General features: G+C 48.4%; 2 protein-coding genes across 10 annotated transcripts in view; one reads left to right on the plus strand and one right to left on the minus strand.

Annotated features, from left to right (window-relative positions):
• The window catches only part of SLC12A5 (solute carrier family 12 member 5), a 36,616-nt gene extending 32,357 nt beyond the window's left edge, over positions 1-4,259 (plus strand). For 2 of the 4 annotated variants that reach the window (XM_023626635.2, XM_023626637.2), the window contains exons 22-26: positions 280-402; positions 495-694; positions 1,037-1,051; positions 1,315-1,448; positions 1,654-4,259. In XM_023626635.2, the coding sequence (XP_023482403.2) occupies positions 280-402; positions 495-694; positions 1,037-1,051; positions 1,315-1,448; positions 1,654-1,745 (564 nt within the window). In that variant the 3' untranslated portion in view covers positions 1,746-4,259. The remainder of the gene's footprint in view (positions 1-279; positions 403-494; positions 695-1,036; positions 1,052-1,314; positions 1,449-1,653) is intronic. The other 2 variants (XM_023626636.2, XM_070247834.1) reach the window with 1 other exon arrangement.
• An 836-nt stretch (positions 4,260-5,095) lies between these two features.
• Positions 5,096-18,663, minus strand: part of NCOA5 (nuclear receptor coactivator 5) — a 30,241-nt gene continuing 16,673 nt past the window's right edge. For 2 of the 6 annotated variants that reach the window (XM_023626638.2, XM_023626639.2), the window contains 6 exons: positions 14,339-14,665; positions 12,578-12,714; positions 11,242-11,368; positions 9,167-9,366; positions 7,508-7,828; positions 5,096-7,049 (listed from right to left, as the gene is read on the minus strand). In XM_023626638.2, coding sequence (XP_023482406.2) covers positions 6,460-7,049; positions 7,508-7,828; positions 9,167-9,366; positions 11,242-11,368; positions 12,578-12,714; positions 14,339-14,665 — 1,702 coding nt within the window. In that variant the 3' untranslated portion in view covers positions 5,096-6,459. Of the gene's footprint in view, positions 7,050-7,484; positions 7,829-9,166; positions 9,367-11,241; positions 11,414-12,577; positions 12,715-14,338; positions 14,666-18,663 lie in introns of all 6 variants that reach the window. The other 4 variants (XM_023626640.2, XM_070247837.1, XM_070247835.1 and 1 more) reach the window with 2 other exon arrangements.

The raw sequence follows: 18,663 nt of genomic DNA on the forward strand, positions 1-18,663 counted from the left end.
CTGACGCTGGACCAAAGTGCTAAGGTAGAGCCCGGCTGGGCTGGGTGTTAATGCTTTGGTTGCTGGACAGTGGGGAGGTCAGGGGTTCTGGAGAGGAGTTGGAGTGGCCAGGTAAGTGGGGCAATAGCTATTTGGTATGGAAGCATTGCAATACTTTAACAACTGGTACAGTTCCTGAAAGCGTGCATCCTGGTTCAACATCAGCTCTGGTGGGAGCTCTTTGCAGGGCGTGAGTGCTGACTCTCAGCAGAGTTGGCACCAACCTGTGTCACTCCCTAGATCCAGAGTATCACAGATGAGTCTCGCGGCTCAATCCGGAGGAAGAATCCCGCCAACACTCGGCTCCGCCTCAACGTCCCAGAAGAGACAGCTGGCGACAGTGAGGAGAAGCCAGAAGAGGAGGTGTGCAGCTGGGCTGGTTTGGCCCCAGCCTGTGGGAGCAGAACCTTTGGCCTCCAAAGGAGTCACGTGCTGTCCCTTCGTTCACCCCTCAGGTGCAGCTGATCCATGACCAGAGTGCTCCCAGCTGCCCCAGCAGCTCACCGTCCCCAGGGGAGGAGCCCGAGGGGGAGGGGGATGCAGATCCTGAGAAAGTGCATCTCACCTGGACCAAGGACAAGTCGGCGGCAGAGAAGAATAAGGGCCCCAGTCCCGTCTCCTCCGAGGGCATCAAGGACTTCTTCAGCATGAAGCCGTATGGGCCTAGGGGCTAAGGGCTGGGGTCTGGAGTGAGCCTACAGGGTCCTTGTCCCCCATGACAGAGCAAACAAGCAGAAGGGGTCTTGGTCTGACAGTCTGAAGATCCAGCCCAGACTGTATCTCGGTTTCCCCATCTGAGGACTTGGGGGTTGGGCCCGATTGCTAAGGGTCGGAACTCCCCGGTGCAGGCAGTGGAAAGGTGAAGGCTGGGCAGCTGCGAGAGCAGGCCCAGTGTGCGCTCAGGGTGGATGATGGTGGCTCATGTCCCCAGCCTCTCCTGCTTTTTCTGACTCCTCTCTTTTTCTTCCTCACTTTGCTTCTCTTGTGTTTCCCGAAGGGAGTGGGAGAACTTGTAAGTGCTTCAGAGTTTTTAAATTCTCTCTCCTGGATTGGTCAGGGTCCCTACTCTCCTCACTCTGTCATGAGCCCTCAATTCGTGCCCCTGACCTCTAGGGTTTCTGAATACCCCAGCTTGGAGAGGTCTCGGGTTGGTGGTCCCTGGCTTGCAAGGACCAGGTCTCAGCAGCTCAGTTTGCCTGGGGCTGGGAGGGCGACTGGATCCAACTTTCCCCTCTTCCAGGCTCACCCGCTCTCCTCCCCTCCTCCCTCCCTCAGGAACCAGTCCAACGTGCGGCGCATGCACACAGCCGTGCGGCTGAACGAGGTCATCGTGAAGAAATCCCGGGATGCCAAGCTTGTTTTGCTCAACATGCCTGGGCCTCCCCGCAACCGCAATGGTGACGAAAATTGTATCCTGGATTTAAAGCTGGGGGAAGTGGGGGGTGGACGACAGGGGACCTGGGTCCTAGCCTGGGATGGAAGAGCTGAGCCGTTGCTGCTTCAGGATCAGCACCTCGGACAGGGATGCGGGCCCAGCGTTCTCTGGCGGCAGAACGCGACCCTAATTCCATCCGAAGGGAAGGGGACGGGTCTTTCTCCTTGACGGGCGCTCAGACATGGAGTTCCTCGAGGTCCTCACCGAGCACCTGGACCGGGTGATGCTGGTCCGCGGCGGCGGCCGCGAGGTCATCACCATCTACTCCTGAGAGCCAGGACCTGCCACCCGGGCCCCAGCGCGCCCGGCCCGCGGCCCCGGAGCCCTCGCCGCGCCCCCCGCCGCTGTCACCGTTTACATACAGACCCTGTGTCCGCCCCGGCCCCTTTCCCCGCTGCCTGAAGCCCGGAGGCCAGGTCCGTCGGGGCTGACTCGGAGAGGACCGCCCCCGTGCGGAGACCAGAGCCCCGAGCGCCCCGTTGGCGCGTCTCTCTGTCGGCGCCGGCTGCGCGGCCCTTTTTCTAAGCCCGGCCTCGCCCCGCCGGAGGAGGCGCTGCAAGAAAGGTCGGGAGGCGGCGCGGAGAAGAGAGGAGAGGAGAGGAGCTGGGGCTTTGAGGACGCCCAGGTAGTCCGCGCGGCCCTTCCCTCTTTCCACGCCCGCCCCGTCCTCGCTCCGCGCTCCTCCGGCGCTGCTCCCGGCTCCCGGCGGCCCGGCGGGCGCGGGGTGGGGGGTCCGCGCTCGGCCGTCTCCGCCGCCCCTCCTCGCGGGGCCTCCGGGCGCGGGGCGGCCGAGCCTATACATAGTGTACAGGAGACATCGCGTGTATTTTTAACGTCCCCATGTTTCTGTGACTAGAAGCGTAACGGACTTCTCTTCTCGCCACCGTCGAGCTCTCTCCCGCTGGGGGCGTCCAGAGGAGGCAGAGGCCTCGGGTCGGAGAGTTTGAGAGCAAAAGTGCTTTAGGCCAAGGCGGGAGTCATGGTCCTGGTCCCTCGACACCCCCGACCCACTCTCGCCTCCTCGCCCTTTCTGCGCATCCTTGGCTTCCGACCCTTCCCTCTAGTTCTTTTCATTGACGAGGTGAGACAAGTGTCTAACTTTTCCTGGATTCGCCTCCCAGCAGATATGAGCTTCCACTGCGGCTGCAGAGACGTGGCAGCCTCTTCTCATCGGCTCTTATGCAAGCTGGGGCCAGGATAGGGGAGGGACGCTCCTCAAGGGGGAGAAACCGAGAGAGGCCTCGCCCCACCGAGGAAGCCCCGCCCCGGTGCCTTCCTGGGGGAGAGGCGTCTCTCCTCAGACGGCTTGTCGCCTGCTCCCCCTATCCCGTGGCTCCTCGCCAAAGACTGAAATCGGGGACCTGGAGGGCATCCCCTCCCTGGAGTTTCCTCCCCGGGACAGGTGAGGGAGGAGGGGGCGATTTTTGTTTAGGGGCAGGACTCACCGGGGAGGCCCCAGCGCTGCCCCCGATGTTCCCTCCCCGCCCTCCATCTGGCAGCTGGCAGCTCCGGCCTCGGGGACCCAAGCCGCCTTCTCTGCATCCCGGGGCCTGGCCTCGCTGCCTAGCAGCAGCCTCCAGCTGCGTCTCCCAGGCATCTGGGCCGGCGGGGAGAGCTGGAGTCGCCATGTGCTTGGTTCCTAGCGCCTCTCTGCCCTCCTCCAATTAGGACCCAGGGCCTTTGGCTTCTCCAACTCCAGTCCTTAGCGCTTCTGCTCCACTAGCCTGGTCAGAGGCGCCCTCTATCCGTAGAGAACGCGCATTGGCTGGGTTCCCTTCCCCCAGGGCACGCTACTAAGGGGGACAGGCACTGCATGATCGTTCCAGCGCCCTCTGGGACTGGGTACAGTACCTCCAGCCCCAGGGCCCTGACCGTCACACTTAGACATCCTGCCCACCTCCCAGAGCTGGGGCTACTGGTACTCCTGACCTCACCACCTCCTTTCTTTGAGCCCAAGGCAGAGAGCTGGAGCTAGTGCCATCTAGACTGGGTCAGGTGTGGCTGCAGGTAGGCTGCGGCCCCTCTGAGATTTGACCAGAGAGCTGGATTCTTCCAGGCAGTAATCAGAAAGTAGGAGGTATCAGACACCAGCCCCCCTGCATCCTCCAAAAGACTTCCCTCTGAGAACCACAGCTGGGTCTCGCCTCCTGGGGACCTGAGCATTCCGGGCTGACGTGGTGGGCTGGGCAGGAGGGAAGGGGATGCATCAACACCAATTAGGGAACCAAAGTTGCACTATCTGGGCCTAGGCTGGCTGGCAAGAGCAAAGTTTCCGTTCATGAAAACAAACATCCCACAACAAAAACCCAAGTTTTCTGTGCTACATGTGCAATATTTGTTATGAATGTTATCTCACAAGTCATTCACCAAATTATCTTTATAATCATTGTAGCTAGATGTTTCATGTCCATTCAAGTGACTTTCGTTCTGAGTGCAATATTTCAATAGCCTTGTAGTGATAACTAGTGTTGCTTTTGTTTCAGACGATCTATGTGCAGGACAATGCAATGAAGTTGAAAACCATTGTAAATAGGAGAGGTTGCAAACCAAATCAAGAGTATTTATTACTATTACTAGGCCTGCCTTTAATTTTCAGTGTTTCAGTATTCCACATTCTGCCTCAGTATTGATCTTGTGTTCTTTGTGCCAATATGAAAAGGAGAGGGTTGGTTCTTTCCTTTATTGTTGAATGCTCCCATTTAATGCTTTACAGCTTTTACTGTATTAATTTTTTAGACCCCTGTCTGCACAAAATGCAATAAAAATAATTTTATTATACCCCTCACAGCCTGAGGTATGCTGCTTGGACGCTCAGGCGAGAATCAACAGGGGGGAAGAGGGGTACTCAAGTTGGCTCTCCAGGACCCCACACTCTTAATCAGAACGACTGACCTTCACTGACAGAGGGATGGGCTGATCCTCCAGGTCCGGTTCGTGTACTGCCTACGCTGGGACCGACCCAGGGGGACACAGGAACTAGCAGCAGGGACTAATATAACATTATAATAATGCACTAACATTATCTTCCGTGAGACAGTGAGCACGTACTAGGTCAGGTTCAGTGCTGTCATCATTTTGGTCCCTAACCCACTGGAGGCCTTGTGCCAGTCACTTCACCACACGCAGCCCAAGTTTCCTGATGAAGTTGGCTATTAAATGCTCTCCAAGGCTTCTACAGCTCTGTGGCTCTATGGTTTTGCCAACTCCCTGCATAATGGGCGGAACAAAGGGTGGCAACTGAGACGAAGTCAAAACAGAGAGCGCCCCACTCCACTGGCCAAAAGGGGCCTCCTCATGGTCCTGTTTTCCTCTTGTGGAATGAGAGGACAAGCCTGCTGACACATTCAGTCTACCACCACCAAGGATGTATAACCCAGTGCTCCAGTCAGCAGGCTTTGTTCTGACCTGTCATCAAAGCTGTTATCTAGGTGGGCTGCAGGAGAAGCTAGGACTGAAGGAGGTTTTGAGGCCTGACCACAGGCTGAGGACAACAGGGGCAGACCTCACGGCACACTGAAACCAGTCAGTGCTCCTTCACGAACCCTCACCTTCCAACCCTGGGAAGGAACGCCACACAAAGAGGTCCTGCAGATGTGCACACCCAAAAAAAGACGACACAGCTTTTACTTATCCATTTTAATTAAAAAGTAATCATTTCATCTTATTAACAACACAAGAGTTCCAAAGAGCAAAAAAACACTATATAACACAAACAGGTCAGAACATAAAATGCTGCCATCTGGGGACCTCGAGTTTTTGAAACCATTGCTTGCTCAGCCACTGGCAGGGACTCAGCTGAAGTCACTGCTCTCCCTCGTCCCTGCCAGGGGCCCCTTGAGACTGTATCCACAGGGCTCTGGCGAGCACCCTCCCTAGGGAGAGGGCAGCTTCCTTTGGCTCCATTTAGAGCAGCAGCCAGAAGTCATCCCTCTAATAATTTCACTCTGGCTCAAAAGTTATGAATAGCCGCCCGTGTCAAGAACATGTCCAGCTACCAAAAATCTGACATCAAAATGGTCCCTACCTCCTGCTGCTCAGAAAACAAGAGTCCAGATGAAAACAAGAGTCTGATTTTTGAGCCAAAAGCTCAAAACAATCACTGAAAAAATAGGTGTTCACTGCCAGAGTCTAGAGTTGCCTTCTCAGAAGTGACTCCAGGAAACTACGACTGCAGATGGAGAGGCTGACAGAAACCGTTAGGGGGGGCAGGAGTGGTTGGGGCCCAGATTCACAGTTCACGTTAAACTGCTGGTGACTGGAGCTGTTCAATCCATTGGAAATCCTCCAATGTAAATGAAAACAAAAAAGAAAAGAGAAAACCAAAAATCAACAACCCTGGGTCAGACAGAAAAGAGCCTGCTTCTGCGGCTGCCATGGCCACTCCTCAACAGCTCCAGAGCAGCTGATTTATGAATCCTCAAGCAGACTCCCACCCATGTGGGATGGGGCATGACAACACCATGCCTGCCAAGCCTCGCCTGCTCCTCTGCCACCCTAGGCAGGAGCTGCAGGTGGGAGCTGGAGCTCTGGTTGGCCTGTGAGAGGCTGGAAAACCTTGGTAGGTTCAAAATGAACAAAGGCAGTGGCTACTGACATGAAAATGGCATCCCAAACTCAGCTAATCGGGGTGTGGCTTGTTCCTCTGCCCTCCCCCCAACTCCAGCTGACAGACAGACAAGAGAAATCCATGAAATATAAACTGAGCCCAGACACCTGTACTGCCCAACTGACCCAGAGATATTTATTTTCTACGAAAAACAAAAACAACAAAAAAAGATACACCCCCAAATGCAGTATAAACTCTGACTCTGGAAGGAATAAGCAACACAGCCTTGGGCAGAACAGAGAGCAGGTGGTAGAAACTTATGACACTCGATGTGGACCTGGACAGGCGCAGAGAACATCCTCCAATGACTCTATTTAGAACGCAATAGATGGGAGGAGGCCAGGGGATGAGGGGCTAGGGGCAGTCGAGAGATTTAGCCTCAGTAATGCCTCTGGTAAGATCCCATGGGGGCCTGGGGCCGCCCCACCTGTGCTGTGGTCTGGCTAACCAGGTGGGAGAGGGCAGGGCCACTCTGGATCAGGGTGTCGAGAGCCTTCTGTACACTTGGATTGTCGAAGTTGATACCTGTGGAAGACACTGGCCTCTGGCTAGCTATGTTGCTGGCAGGTGCCAGGCGACTGGAAGGTTGGCTAAAGAGCCCTTGGGAAGGAGCCCCAGGCCTGGGGCCCATGTTCCGAGCAGATCCTGCCTGTCCCAAAATGTTTGGAGGCTGATTGCCAGAGGCCTGTGATCTTTGCTGAGGCTGGCTGTTCACTGCTGTGGAAAAATTCTGGTTCTGGGTATTTCCGGCAGCGACAGAGGGGGACGCAGAGCTGCTATTGGCCGTAACCGTGCCACTATTGAAGAGGCTGAGGATTTTGGCCTGAAGCTCTTGCTGGGAGGTGGGGGGTGCAGCTGGAGTGGGTGTAGCAGAGGGGAGCACTTGGCTGCTCTGGAGCGGTTGGGAGCTTGGCTGTGTCTTCAGCGAGGCACCCGAGGTCGTCCCGAGTGGTTGGCGGGAAATCGGGCCTAGAAGACAGAAGGAGGAGGTATCTGGTTGAAAGTACCCTCCATGGGCAAGAGGCTTAGCAGCCCAGGGAAGAACAATAATCACTTATCACATCAACCACACAGTACACAGACTATAAAATCAATTTCCCAATGGAGCCACTTCACGGTATGTGCTGTCCCCAGAAGACAGCCTAGTTCTCCACAGAACTACTTAAAGAAAAAGGGCATCCATCTTGGTTACCACGAAGCCAGCAGTACTAGTTCACCCACCACAATAACCGCAGGGATCAGAATTCAGTACCCAAATCTTAACTTATCATTACATCAGCATGGATGGCCCACGGGAGAACTCAAGGGATGGGCTCATTACCCTTACCCACCCCATAGAGCCCTGGGACTGCCACCCTCCCAACAGAGCCTGGGGATTAGAGAAATGCAGAGTCAGAACTTCACCTCGGCCCTGCCACGTAGCTCACCAGGCAGAGAGTCGGTGCTGCTCCTCATCAGCCGCTCCTTCCGCTCTCGCAGGTAGTTGATGATCTTGTCAGTCTCTTCGGCAGTGAGGTACCTATTGTCTGCCAGCAGGTTGATGAGGCTTTGGATGGCTGGAGGGTGCCCCCCACGCACTCCTTCCTCAGGGCCTCCTCGCTCCCTTTCCTGTAAGATGGCTTCATCGGCCATCTTGGCTGCCTGTCTGGCAATCTCCTCACGTTCCTTCTCCCGGCACTCATTCTTGTAGCGCTCATAATTTCTGGCCACCAGCACCATGGCGTCTGCCTGGGGCATGTTGCGATGCTCTGTAGGAGGGAATGACATGAGTTATTTTCTCCTATGGCAGATCTAAGTGCCCACCTGCTGGACGCCACCAAGCCTCTCCTAACCTCAAACCAGCAGGAAAACTGTTTCAGTGACAAAAGCCTGGGGAGGGGAGGGAGATGAAGGTTGGGAAGACAGGTGAATGCACTTCTTTGGTGGGGAACACACACCTTTGTACGGAGCTGGTTCTCTGGGGAATTCCTAGATCACAGACATAGCAAAAATCAAAGAAACATGAGCGTCTCCAACAGATTCAAAAAGACCATGTGGGGAATAACCACGGGAGGCAGGCCGCAGGGGCCAAAAAGCCCTTCTGGAAAGCCTGGCTCTCCAGTGTGCTCCTCAGGATACAGCTGGCCTACCATTTTTGAATCCATCAGTTCAAAGGTCATGGATTAAGATCATATTGTGACCCTAAATAACCTCTTCTCCTCACCCTCAGGCAACATGATTTACAGGGTGGTGGGAAGACTTCTCAGAACTTTATATAAATGTCCTCACACATCTTGAGAACTATTCCTCAGAGAGACAAACGACCTACTGGACAGCCTTATGTATTCTATGGTTATGGGTGTAACCAGTCAGGCAAATAGAGATCCTGAGTGTGGTGGGAAAAGGGAAAAGTCTGTGCTGTAAGAACAATGAGCAGGGCATCAGTTGGGTGAGTCTCAACATTCTGGGCACAAAGTACTAAAAGCTACTTCAGGGAGGGATTTCAAGGAACCTACCCTGGGCTGCTAGGAGGTCAAGTCTGCGTCCTTGTTCTCACGGCCCCTCCGCCCACTTCTCTAGCACACTTCTAAAGAGTCTCCTAATTGTCTGTTGTATTCTCTGTCCCTCATTAGAAAGATGGGTGAAAGGAAGGACTCTATTGCACTCAGTGTAGTACGTGCCAGAGGTGTGCTCTCACTGGCGAGAGCCGACAGTGTGCATTTCTTCCCAATTCTCCCTAAAGTGACTTCATATTGATGGCTTGAAATAGGACATGGTGGGAGTATCACGGAAATCAGCAAATGCTATAACCCTCCCCACTCCCACTAACTGGTGGTTAAACATTTGCTAGCATACCACTGTATATACCTAAGGGCTAAATATAGGGTTTTATATATATAGCAGGCCCAGAACTGTATCTATGAAGAGCATCAGATGAACAAATGACTATGCAAGTCTCCTCCAGTGCACTTATAAAAGGGCCCTACCATATTTGAGCTGAAATTCATGAGTCATGTGCCCAAAACCTGGGTCTTCTGAGTAAGGCATAAGAGAATTAATGGACTAGTAACCACTTCTGTAATGCTGATCCACTTGGGCTTCTGTACCTTGTGGGGTTCCAAACATGATGTTGACTGTACAGGAGCGGTGAATCTGGTGCTGCTGGGTGATGACAATAGCAAAAGGAGATCCTCCCCTGCTCACATCCTCCAAAGCTTGTGAGAGGGACACCTCTGTGTTGAGGAAGATCAAGTCCACTACCATGCCCAGGTCTCGCACTTTCCGCCCCACAGACTCAGCATAATCTCTGTGGAAACAAAGAGAAGAAAGGTGAACACTCCTCAACCAACTCCCAGTCTGTGCACTGCTGCACCTCAGCCAGCTGTGCGTGATCCTATGGAAAGTTCAAACTCTAGCCCATCCAGTGTCACCCTGGTGCCCTCCTCAGGCTCCATGAATCTAGAGAAATTTCTTCTCTTTACACAGGCTGGGAATAGCTGTGACTGGCTCAGAATAGTCACACATGACGTTGCCAGCAGCAAAGCATTTAGTACCCAGGTCCTTCTTTTGATTCTCTAGTCCACTGGTCCTTTCTTCACACCACCTTGCTGCCAAGACTTGTGGCACATATCTGTCTTTGGGGAGGCTGCATGACATAGTGGGAAAAGCATGGGCTTTAATGCTAGAAAGACAAGTTGGGATACCAGCCCACACATTTACTTGCAAAGTTGTGATGCTTTAAGCAAATCCCTTTACCTCTGACAAACCTGTTTCTTTACCGCTAAAATGGGAATAATATGGCTCAGCTCCTTGTCTTTTCCTTGACCTTCTCTCCAATCTAAACTAGATCTTTGACATATTTCTTCGCATAGGACTCATCATCAGTACATTTTATTTTGTCATCTACCCAACTAGGGTGTGAGCTCCACAAGAGGAAGGGGCTGTGTGTGTTTGCTTACCATTATAACCGTAGTAGCCATCATCTGCCATACATACAAAAAATTTGCTGAATGAATACACATATAACATGATTATTGTGAAGATTAAAAAAATTCAAGTAAAGCACCTAGCCTGGGCTAGTACAGAGTAGGTGCTCAGAAAATGATAAGCTATTATCATGGTCAAAAAAAGACCTATCTACAGTTAAAGAAGCATCTATCTCTAAACAAGGCAGCCTAGAGCTTGTGAACTCTGCCTGCTGCTTGGTGTCTCAACACCTATTTCCCTAGTCTCTGCCTTGAAATTAGCTCTTTAACCCCAAACTGCTAGAAAATATGTGAAGTTATTTACTAACCACCTGGGGAAAGGGAACACAGCTACTGCCAAGGCTGCAAGCTGCTGTATTCTCTTCTGCTTCTCTGCTCTGCCTCTTAGAGATGGTACACAGAGCTGGAGTAAAGCGGTGCTGTGAACTCTGCATTGGCTAGCATGATCACCTAACAGTTCTGCAAGGCCACGGCACTTCACAGAGAAGGCTTGGTACTTGGCTGACAAATGCGGAGACATATGCATCCCCAAGTCCTGGGGATTCGGGGTTGTTCCATGAAGGGAGCATCTACTGCTTTGCCTGACCAGCATATATTCCTTCTTTGATTTTCCTTCGGAAAGGCATCCCTCTCCCACTTAGTCCACATGGTTCCACAGGGCTAATCCTACCTTTAGCTCTAGGGATGGGCCCATGACCTGGCCCCTGCCAAGCAGGGCATCCCAGCACCACTGGCTAAAGGGACGGATTCAGGGATGGGAAAGTGAGCCAGGTCAGGCCAATGAGAAGCAATTCCAGGACTTTAGGGGGAAGCACTCGAGAAAAGAGGCTCTCTTTCCACTGGGTTTGCTAAGCTAAGAAGACACTTGTCTAGGGCCAGTGCCATTCTGCCTTTTCAAGTAGAAATCCTGTTTAAGAACGAAGGGAACAGAGATCAAGTCTTGACAACATGATCTGACTGTGGATGTAGCCATGCCTGAACTTCTCAGTCAAGTAAACTAAAAATTTCCCTTTGGGGGCCCAAGCCAGATTGCAACAGGTTTTCTGTCACCCACAACTGAAAGAACTCTGGCTAACACAGCACAGCAATGCGAGAATACTCATCCCAAGTCCAGAGAGTAGAGCTGCCAAGAGGGAGCCTGAATTTCTCTTCTGAACCTTCTCCTTACTCAGGAGAAATATCCAAAGGGTTCTTACTTAGTCTGCTTGTTGACCACAATCACAGAACAGTCAACGGGCCTCTCAGCATCAAAGCGTCTCTGGATTTCCTCAAAATATTGACGATAAAGCTCTTCTCTACGCCGTTCCTCACGTTTCAAACGCTCTGCAAGGTACCACCAGGGAAAACTGAAATATGGACTGTGTCTTTCTATAAAAATAAGTCACAAGCCTTATTTTGAATCCTAAAGTACTTGTAGGCAAAGGTCATAACACACTGCCTCTCTGAATTAATCTTCTAGACTGGCCCCTAAAAATAACCAGAACAAGTATTTTTTAGTATTATAAATTCATTGAAATGGAATGGCTGGAGTAAAGGGCATGGTCATTTGAATGCTTCATCTGATACATATTCCCAAATTGCCCTCTAGAAAGGCTGTTACTGATCTACCCTCCACAGGGGCGGATCCCCCAGTGCTATTTCTCTACATCTTAGTCAACACTGGGGATTGTCTTTTTTTTTTTTTTTTTAAAGATTTAATTTTTTTCCTTTTTCTCCCCAAAGCCCCTCGGCACATAGTTGTACATTCTTCGTTGTGGGTCCTTCTAGTTGTGGTATGTGGGACGCTGCCTCAGCGTGGTTTGATGAGAAGTGCCATGTCCGCGCCCAGGATTCGAACTGACGAAACACTGGTCCGCCTGCAGCGGAGCGCAAGAACTTAACCACTCGGCTGCGGGGCCAGCCCCTGGGGATTGTCATTTTTAAAAATTCCTGTCAACCTGATAGGTAAAACATATTTCATTATTATTCTAATTTGCATTTTTGGGACAACTATTTAAGACTCCTATTGACAGGTACTAGATTTTTTTTGGAAAAAAAAAATCAGGTAGCAAAGTTTTATTGCAAATTAAAAATCAGGTTCTTATCTCAACTTAACCAGGTATAAAACAATTTAAAAATCTTTAACGATGTATTGAGAAAAACCAGGCTTTTAAAAAACATCTTTATCTAAAAAAGAGATGCTGTTAGAAATTATAAATAAAACAAAAAACCCCACATACTGCATAGAAAACGCAGATAGTTGTAGTTATTTGGTCAATGGGCAAAAAGAAAGCACTTCAGCTCCAATCTCATGTTCATTTCTTATTGCTGATATTTCATATTTATTTCCTCTTGTTGGATGACTAACCCAGACGAGGTGCTAGTTTGCATTTCAGAAATGATTTCCAAGCTCACTGACAGGCTATTCGTATTTCTTCTTCCGACGAACTGCTTAGCTAAGTCATTAGCCCCTCTTCAACTGGTTATTGGCTCCTTCCTTCTTTTGTAAAGTGTTCTACCAGTATTAGGAATATGCTGTTTCTGCTAATTTACCTTTTGCACGAGACTGACTTTCTGGGCCTGGAGGGCCTCGTCCATCAAAGCTATCTCTATAACGGTCATAGTAAGAGTCATCCTTTCTCCTGCAATAGTCATCCATTCGCAGGTATCGGTCATAAGAGCCTTCTCTCCTGAAAAGTTAAAGAAATTGCACAAAGTTAAAACTTACCTTGCAAAAATCAGATATAGAGAATTCTTCAAGACCCAGTCCCCTGTGTCGAACTAAGCACAGTAAGGCACAGGACTTTGGGATTAGACGAACAAGGTTTGTATCTGGGACTCACTGCTTATCAGCTCTGAGGCTGTGACTGAGTTAACTTGCCTTGCAAAATTACTGGGAAAATGTACAGACAGCTCTCAGCATAGTCCTTGGCATAAACTAAGTGCAAAATAACTGGTAGCAATGATTGATATTAATTTTGACGAACCATTCCATTATCCCTCCATCCCCCTTCCCTGTGCTTTTCAAAAGCTGTGGCTAAAAAAACCCCTTATATATGAACCATAATTTTTTTCTTTTTAAGAAGATCAGCCCTGAGCTAACTACTGCCAATCCTCTTCTTTTTGCTGAGGAAGACTGGCCTTGAGCTAACATGCACGCCCATCTTCCTCTACTTTATACGTGGGACGCCTGCCACAGCATGGCTTTTTGCCAAGCGGTGCCATGTCCACACCCAGGATCCGAACTGGTGAATCCCAGGCCGCCAAGAAGCGGAACGTGCGAACTTCACTGCTGCACCACCGGGCAGGCCCCATGTACCATAATTTTTCATCACCCTGAACAAAACAGTCTGAACAGAAACTCTGTACCTGTTAAGCAGTAACTCTTCATGCCCCAATCCTGCAACCTTTAATTTACTTTGTCTCTATGCATTTGCCTTTTCTAGATGCTTCACATAAGTGGAATCACATTACATTTGTCTTTTGTGTTTATCTGGCCTATTGCACTTCGCGTGTTTTCAAGGTCCATCCATGTTGTAGCAGGTGTCAGAATTACCTTCCTTTTTATGGCTGAATAATATTCTACTGTATGGCTATATCTTATTTTCTTATCCATTGATCTATTGATGGACATTTGCGTTGTGTCTACCTTTTGGCTACTGTGAATAATGTTGCTATGCACATTCACACAGAACTATCTGTTTGAGTCCCTCTTTTCAATTCTTAGGGTATATACCCTGGAGAGGACTTGCTGGGTCACAGTAATCCTACTATATTTAACTTTCTGAGGAACTGCCAAACTGTTTTCCACAGCAGCCACACTACTTTACATTCCCACCAGCAATGTATGAAGGTTCCAGTTTCTCCACGCCTCATCAACTCTTGTTATTTTCTGTTGTTGTTGTTTTTTTAATATAAATTATTACAGCCATCCTAGTGGGCATGAAGTGGTATCTGATTGTGGTTTTGATTTGCATTTCTGTGATGACTAATGATGTTGAGCATCTTTTCACGTATTTACTAGCCATTTGTGTGCCTTCCCCGTGCCTTTGCATTGCCAAAATAATCTGCACTCCATCTTTCTTCCATTTGCACAATGTTGCTTTTCATAGGCCACAGGGAGATACCAAGATTGATCCATGAAGCATAATTCATCAAACATTCACACATTCAGCAAATATTTATTGAGCAGCACATCTACCATTTGATAGACAGTGGAAACATAACCACCCTTAGAGAGCTTTTAATTAGTTCAGCAGAACACACATAAAAAGAACTGTTACAAAAAAACAAGCAGACTGGCTGCATATGTACCTGTACATGGGTTCTCGGGAGTCTCTCATGTCTCTGTATCTGTCATACATTGGGTCCCGGTGATCTCGAAAATCCCTGGAGTCTCTTAGATCACGAAAGTCTCTAAGATCTCTCATGTCCCGAGCATCACGCATACTTCTGCTGTCTCTGTGATCCCGAATGTCTCTGCTGTCTCTGTGGTCCCGCAAGTCTCGGGGATCTCGCATGTCTCTGCTATCCCGGGCATCCCGGCCATTTCTGCCATCCCTGGGCTCTCTCCTTGGACTTCCTCGAATTGGGGATCGATCACGTCTTGTATCTCGACCATCTCCAAAGCCATATGGATCTCTGTGGGAGGCAGCAAGAAGATGTTAAGACAAAGAAACTGAAGGTAGCCACCCCTTTAGCTCTTTATTGGAGGAAGCCCCCACCCTTTTCAAGCGTTTTTCTCTAAAAGATAGAGCCAAACAGTGAGAACATGACTAAAATTTTAAGGACGGTCACCCATCTGGTCAGCAAATAAAGACTAGTAGGTTCTAGAATCTCAAAAGATTAGGACATCAAAGGAAAAATGTACGACCCAGAACCAAAGGTTCTGACTTGGGTCATAGTATTTACCAGGCTTCAGGGAATCATTCCGTATTCCTTATGCATGCCAAACTATCATCACAATCTCAACAAGTTTTCAAAGTGAAAGTGTCTTTCCCTTAGAACCTATTCTCTCCCACCAGACTTGTTTGAAAGAGATTTTATTTTAAAAGGGGGAAAAAGTTGGGGAGACATAGTGGCAAGACTCATGAAGGAAAAAAGAGCAAATGGTACAATCTCATACAAAGTAACAGTGATCAAGAGAGTTATCCTTAAAGTACAGAAAACTTCACTTAAAATATCTAGCAGGATAATCAAATTAAGGGATAAAAGAAATAGTCTAACATGATACAGTCAAGTACAAGAACACTCTGTTTCTCTGACTTCTCAACACAGTTACTGGGTAGCGGTCTCGCAATCTGAGGTTTATGTAGAACCTGGTTCCTTCTCACCAAGGTTTTTTTTTAAACAAGTGTTTGCAGTCACAGATATGTTTCGCCTGCTCTGATTCAATATTCTTCATGAAATGTTCCCCTCTACTGGAAACTCAACCGAAGCATATCTAAAATTAAACTCCTTATTCAACCCACTCAGTCCCCTTCTCGACTTCTTCACTTCTGCCCAAAATCATCTCCCACTTAGCAAGGTTTAAATTCTTCAAAGTTAACTTTGATTCTTCCTTCCCTACCCCAGGGAGTGACTTGAATCCTGTTTGTTTTTCCTTTTTATTCCCACTGGATTCATATATTCAATCCAAACTCTACTTCTATGTTGGCACCAACAAGTTTCCAAAAAACAAAACAAAAACCAATCTTCCAGATTTCACTTCACTCAACACATATAAATACCATATTAACTAGCCGAATTGCCACCTGTTACCAATCACAGCTTGACTATAGCGCTTCCGGGCCCCCCTCCCTAACAAATCCAGCCCCTTTTCCAACTATTCTCTCTCCTTCATTTCCCCATTCAACTTCTTCAATTCTCCTTAAGCTATTCTTCTAACTTAATTCACACGACTTACCTGTCTCAATATTTCTGTTCACATGGTTTTTCAACTTGGAATATTTGTCCTGCACTAATCCAAGTATCACCCAATCCTCACAAATTCATGTCCCATGTCTTCCAAGAAATCTTCTCTAATCTCCCTAGTAACTGCTGCTCTCTCCTCCTGCTCAACTCTTAGAGCACTTACTATTTCTATTACTCATCTTGATCTGGGATTTACCTTTTTACAGCAATGCCTTCTTGTTTGACCCACTTTATGAGTTACCTCCTCCAAAAAACTTGCCCTGAACTCTTGATCTTCCCCAACAAATATGTTCTTCCTCCAGTCCTTTCCATCTCAATAAATGACATATCCACCTACTCAGTTGCTCAAGCCAGGAAACCGGATGTCATCCTTTCCTTAAAGCCCCATCCACTCTTCTAATCATATTTCCAAATTCTGTTCATTCTTTCCCTCAAATTGATATCCATTCTGCCCACGTTCCTTTACCTCCATTGGGACCACTGAAAGCCAACCCACAATCATCTCTCCCTTTAGAGCCTTCTAGTCTCCCCATTTCTGCTCTTGCCTCTTTCCTAATCTTTCTTCAGATTACTCTAGAGTGATCTTCTTTAAATATGTAAAACTTGTCACTGGCTTTCTATAGTATTTAGAACTCAATCCAAAATCTCTACTAAGACCAGTAAGATGCTGCACAGTCTCGGCTCCTGTCTTCTCCAACCTCATCTCACCCTCTCCCTAGTTTGCCGCTCTCTTGCCAGACTGGTCTTCCAGCTACAACTAGCCAGTTTTTCTTGACGCCTCTACTAGAGCAGCAGGAACAGATCCATACTCACTTTCCAGGTCTCAGGCACAAGTATCCCATGCTGCCTGATTCTGTTAGTTTAAAAGTTTATCTTCTGCCCCTAAATCCTGGCCACGTTCTCTCATAGCACTTGTTTTTACTTATGTCATTTATCACAATTCGACGTATCTACCTTACTTGTTTAATGTCTGTCTGCCTCACTAGACCGCAAGTCCATGAGGACAAGGACTGTCAGTCTGACTCTCCACTATGAACTCACTATGTAGGTTTATGTCTGGCATGCAGATGCTCTATAAACAAGCTGAATGAATCTTGCTCCTGTACATATTTTTATTACTGCATTTATCACACTGTTGTGTAATTGCTTGTTTACATGGCTTCCCTACCAAACAGTAAGCTCTCTTGAAGGCTTTGTATTCCTAGGACACGGTACGGAGTTCAGTAAATGTGTAATGAATTGAATTATTCAACTAAACTATAAGCCTTTCAAGAGCAGGCACTGTTTGGTTTATACTTCTGTCATTTGCCATGATTACACATATTAGGCATTCATCATGATGCCCTCAGCTTGGTAGAAAACCTCAATTTTACTTCATCCACATGGGCACAGCAAAAACAATTTAAATGCCAATTTTGCTTCGATGAAAAGTCCTTGTCAGGGCCGGCCTTGTGGCCAAGTGGCCAAGTTCACACGCTCCACTTTGGTGGCCTGGGGTTCACCAGTTCAGATCCTGGGTGCAGACCTACACTGCTCATAAAGCCAGGCTGTGGTGGTGTCTCACAGAGAAGAAATAGAATGACTTACAACTAGGATATACAACTATGTACTGGGGCTTTGGGGAGGGGGAAAAAAAGAGGAAGATTGGCAACAGATGTTAGCTCAGGGCCAACCTTCCTCACGAAAAAACATAAAACAAACAAAAAAGTCCTTGTCATGTATTTTAGGGTTACAAGTACTCCTGATTTGTGAGAGCAAACATATGGGAGACCAGGGAATCTAAATGAGGACAGCTAAACATTTTTCTATTAGAATAAAGCGCAGACTAACCAAGGTTCTTACTTCAACTTTTATGTCAAGTAATCCTCCTAACATGTGTAACATCTGATATTGTGTATAATGTGGGCAAACACTCAGGAGCGAATGGGAAGGGACAACTGCAAGTACTTCTGGATTAATGATCGGCAGATAAACCTGCCTTGGGGAGCAGTTAGAAAAAGTCATTAGAGGTAGAATCAGATTTCAAGTGTTCTTGGCAGTCAGGGCTGAGAGAGATCATGAACCTGACAGACCACAGACCACACACAAAGCCTCGGGCTGGTGGAAATGGGTGTGGAGATGTGGATAAAAACACCATGTCACAGCATTTCATTCACAGCCTTAGGATGATTATAAATGCCATATTTGGTTCCCATTCTTTTGAATCCACTGAAATACCTTACTTACCTGTTAGAGTCCGTCCCTGAATGTTGACTATAACCCTAAATTCCCAAAGTCTGGGTTCATGCTTCCAGTTTGAGAAGGTAAGCGGCTCCCCTTCCCTCAATGAGTCCATGTGCAACAAAACTACTAATTTCCCCTCAATTGCCTTCTGGGTAAAAACGTAGAAGAGGGTATCACAAGGGGGAAAAGAACCAAAGGAGTGGTGGAAGTAGGGACAGAGATGATGATAATTCCTTAAAACGAAAAGGCAAAAGCTTTTTTCCTTTCTCCAAAAGATGAGCAGTATGGCAGATTGCTGTTCTTCTGGAGACAAAAACAAAACAAAAACCCCTTTAGGGTCACTTTAGGACCCAAACAAAGAACTCCCCAGAACAAAAGGGCTCCTGAAGCTGGCCCCAACATCTTTCTCAAAACAAGAACTAGTTAACAAAAGGGTGGTGCAGTATGAGCATTCCGAGTGCCCCAAGGACAAAGCCTGCTGAACGGGATGTTGAGCTCAGATA

The sequence above is a fragment of the Equus caballus genome, chromosome 22 (genome assembly GCF_041296265.1).
Source record: "Equus caballus isolate H_3958 breed thoroughbred chromosome 22, TB-T2T, whole genome shotgun sequence".
NCBI lineage: Eukaryota > Metazoa > Chordata > Mammalia > Perissodactyla > Equidae > Equus > Equus caballus.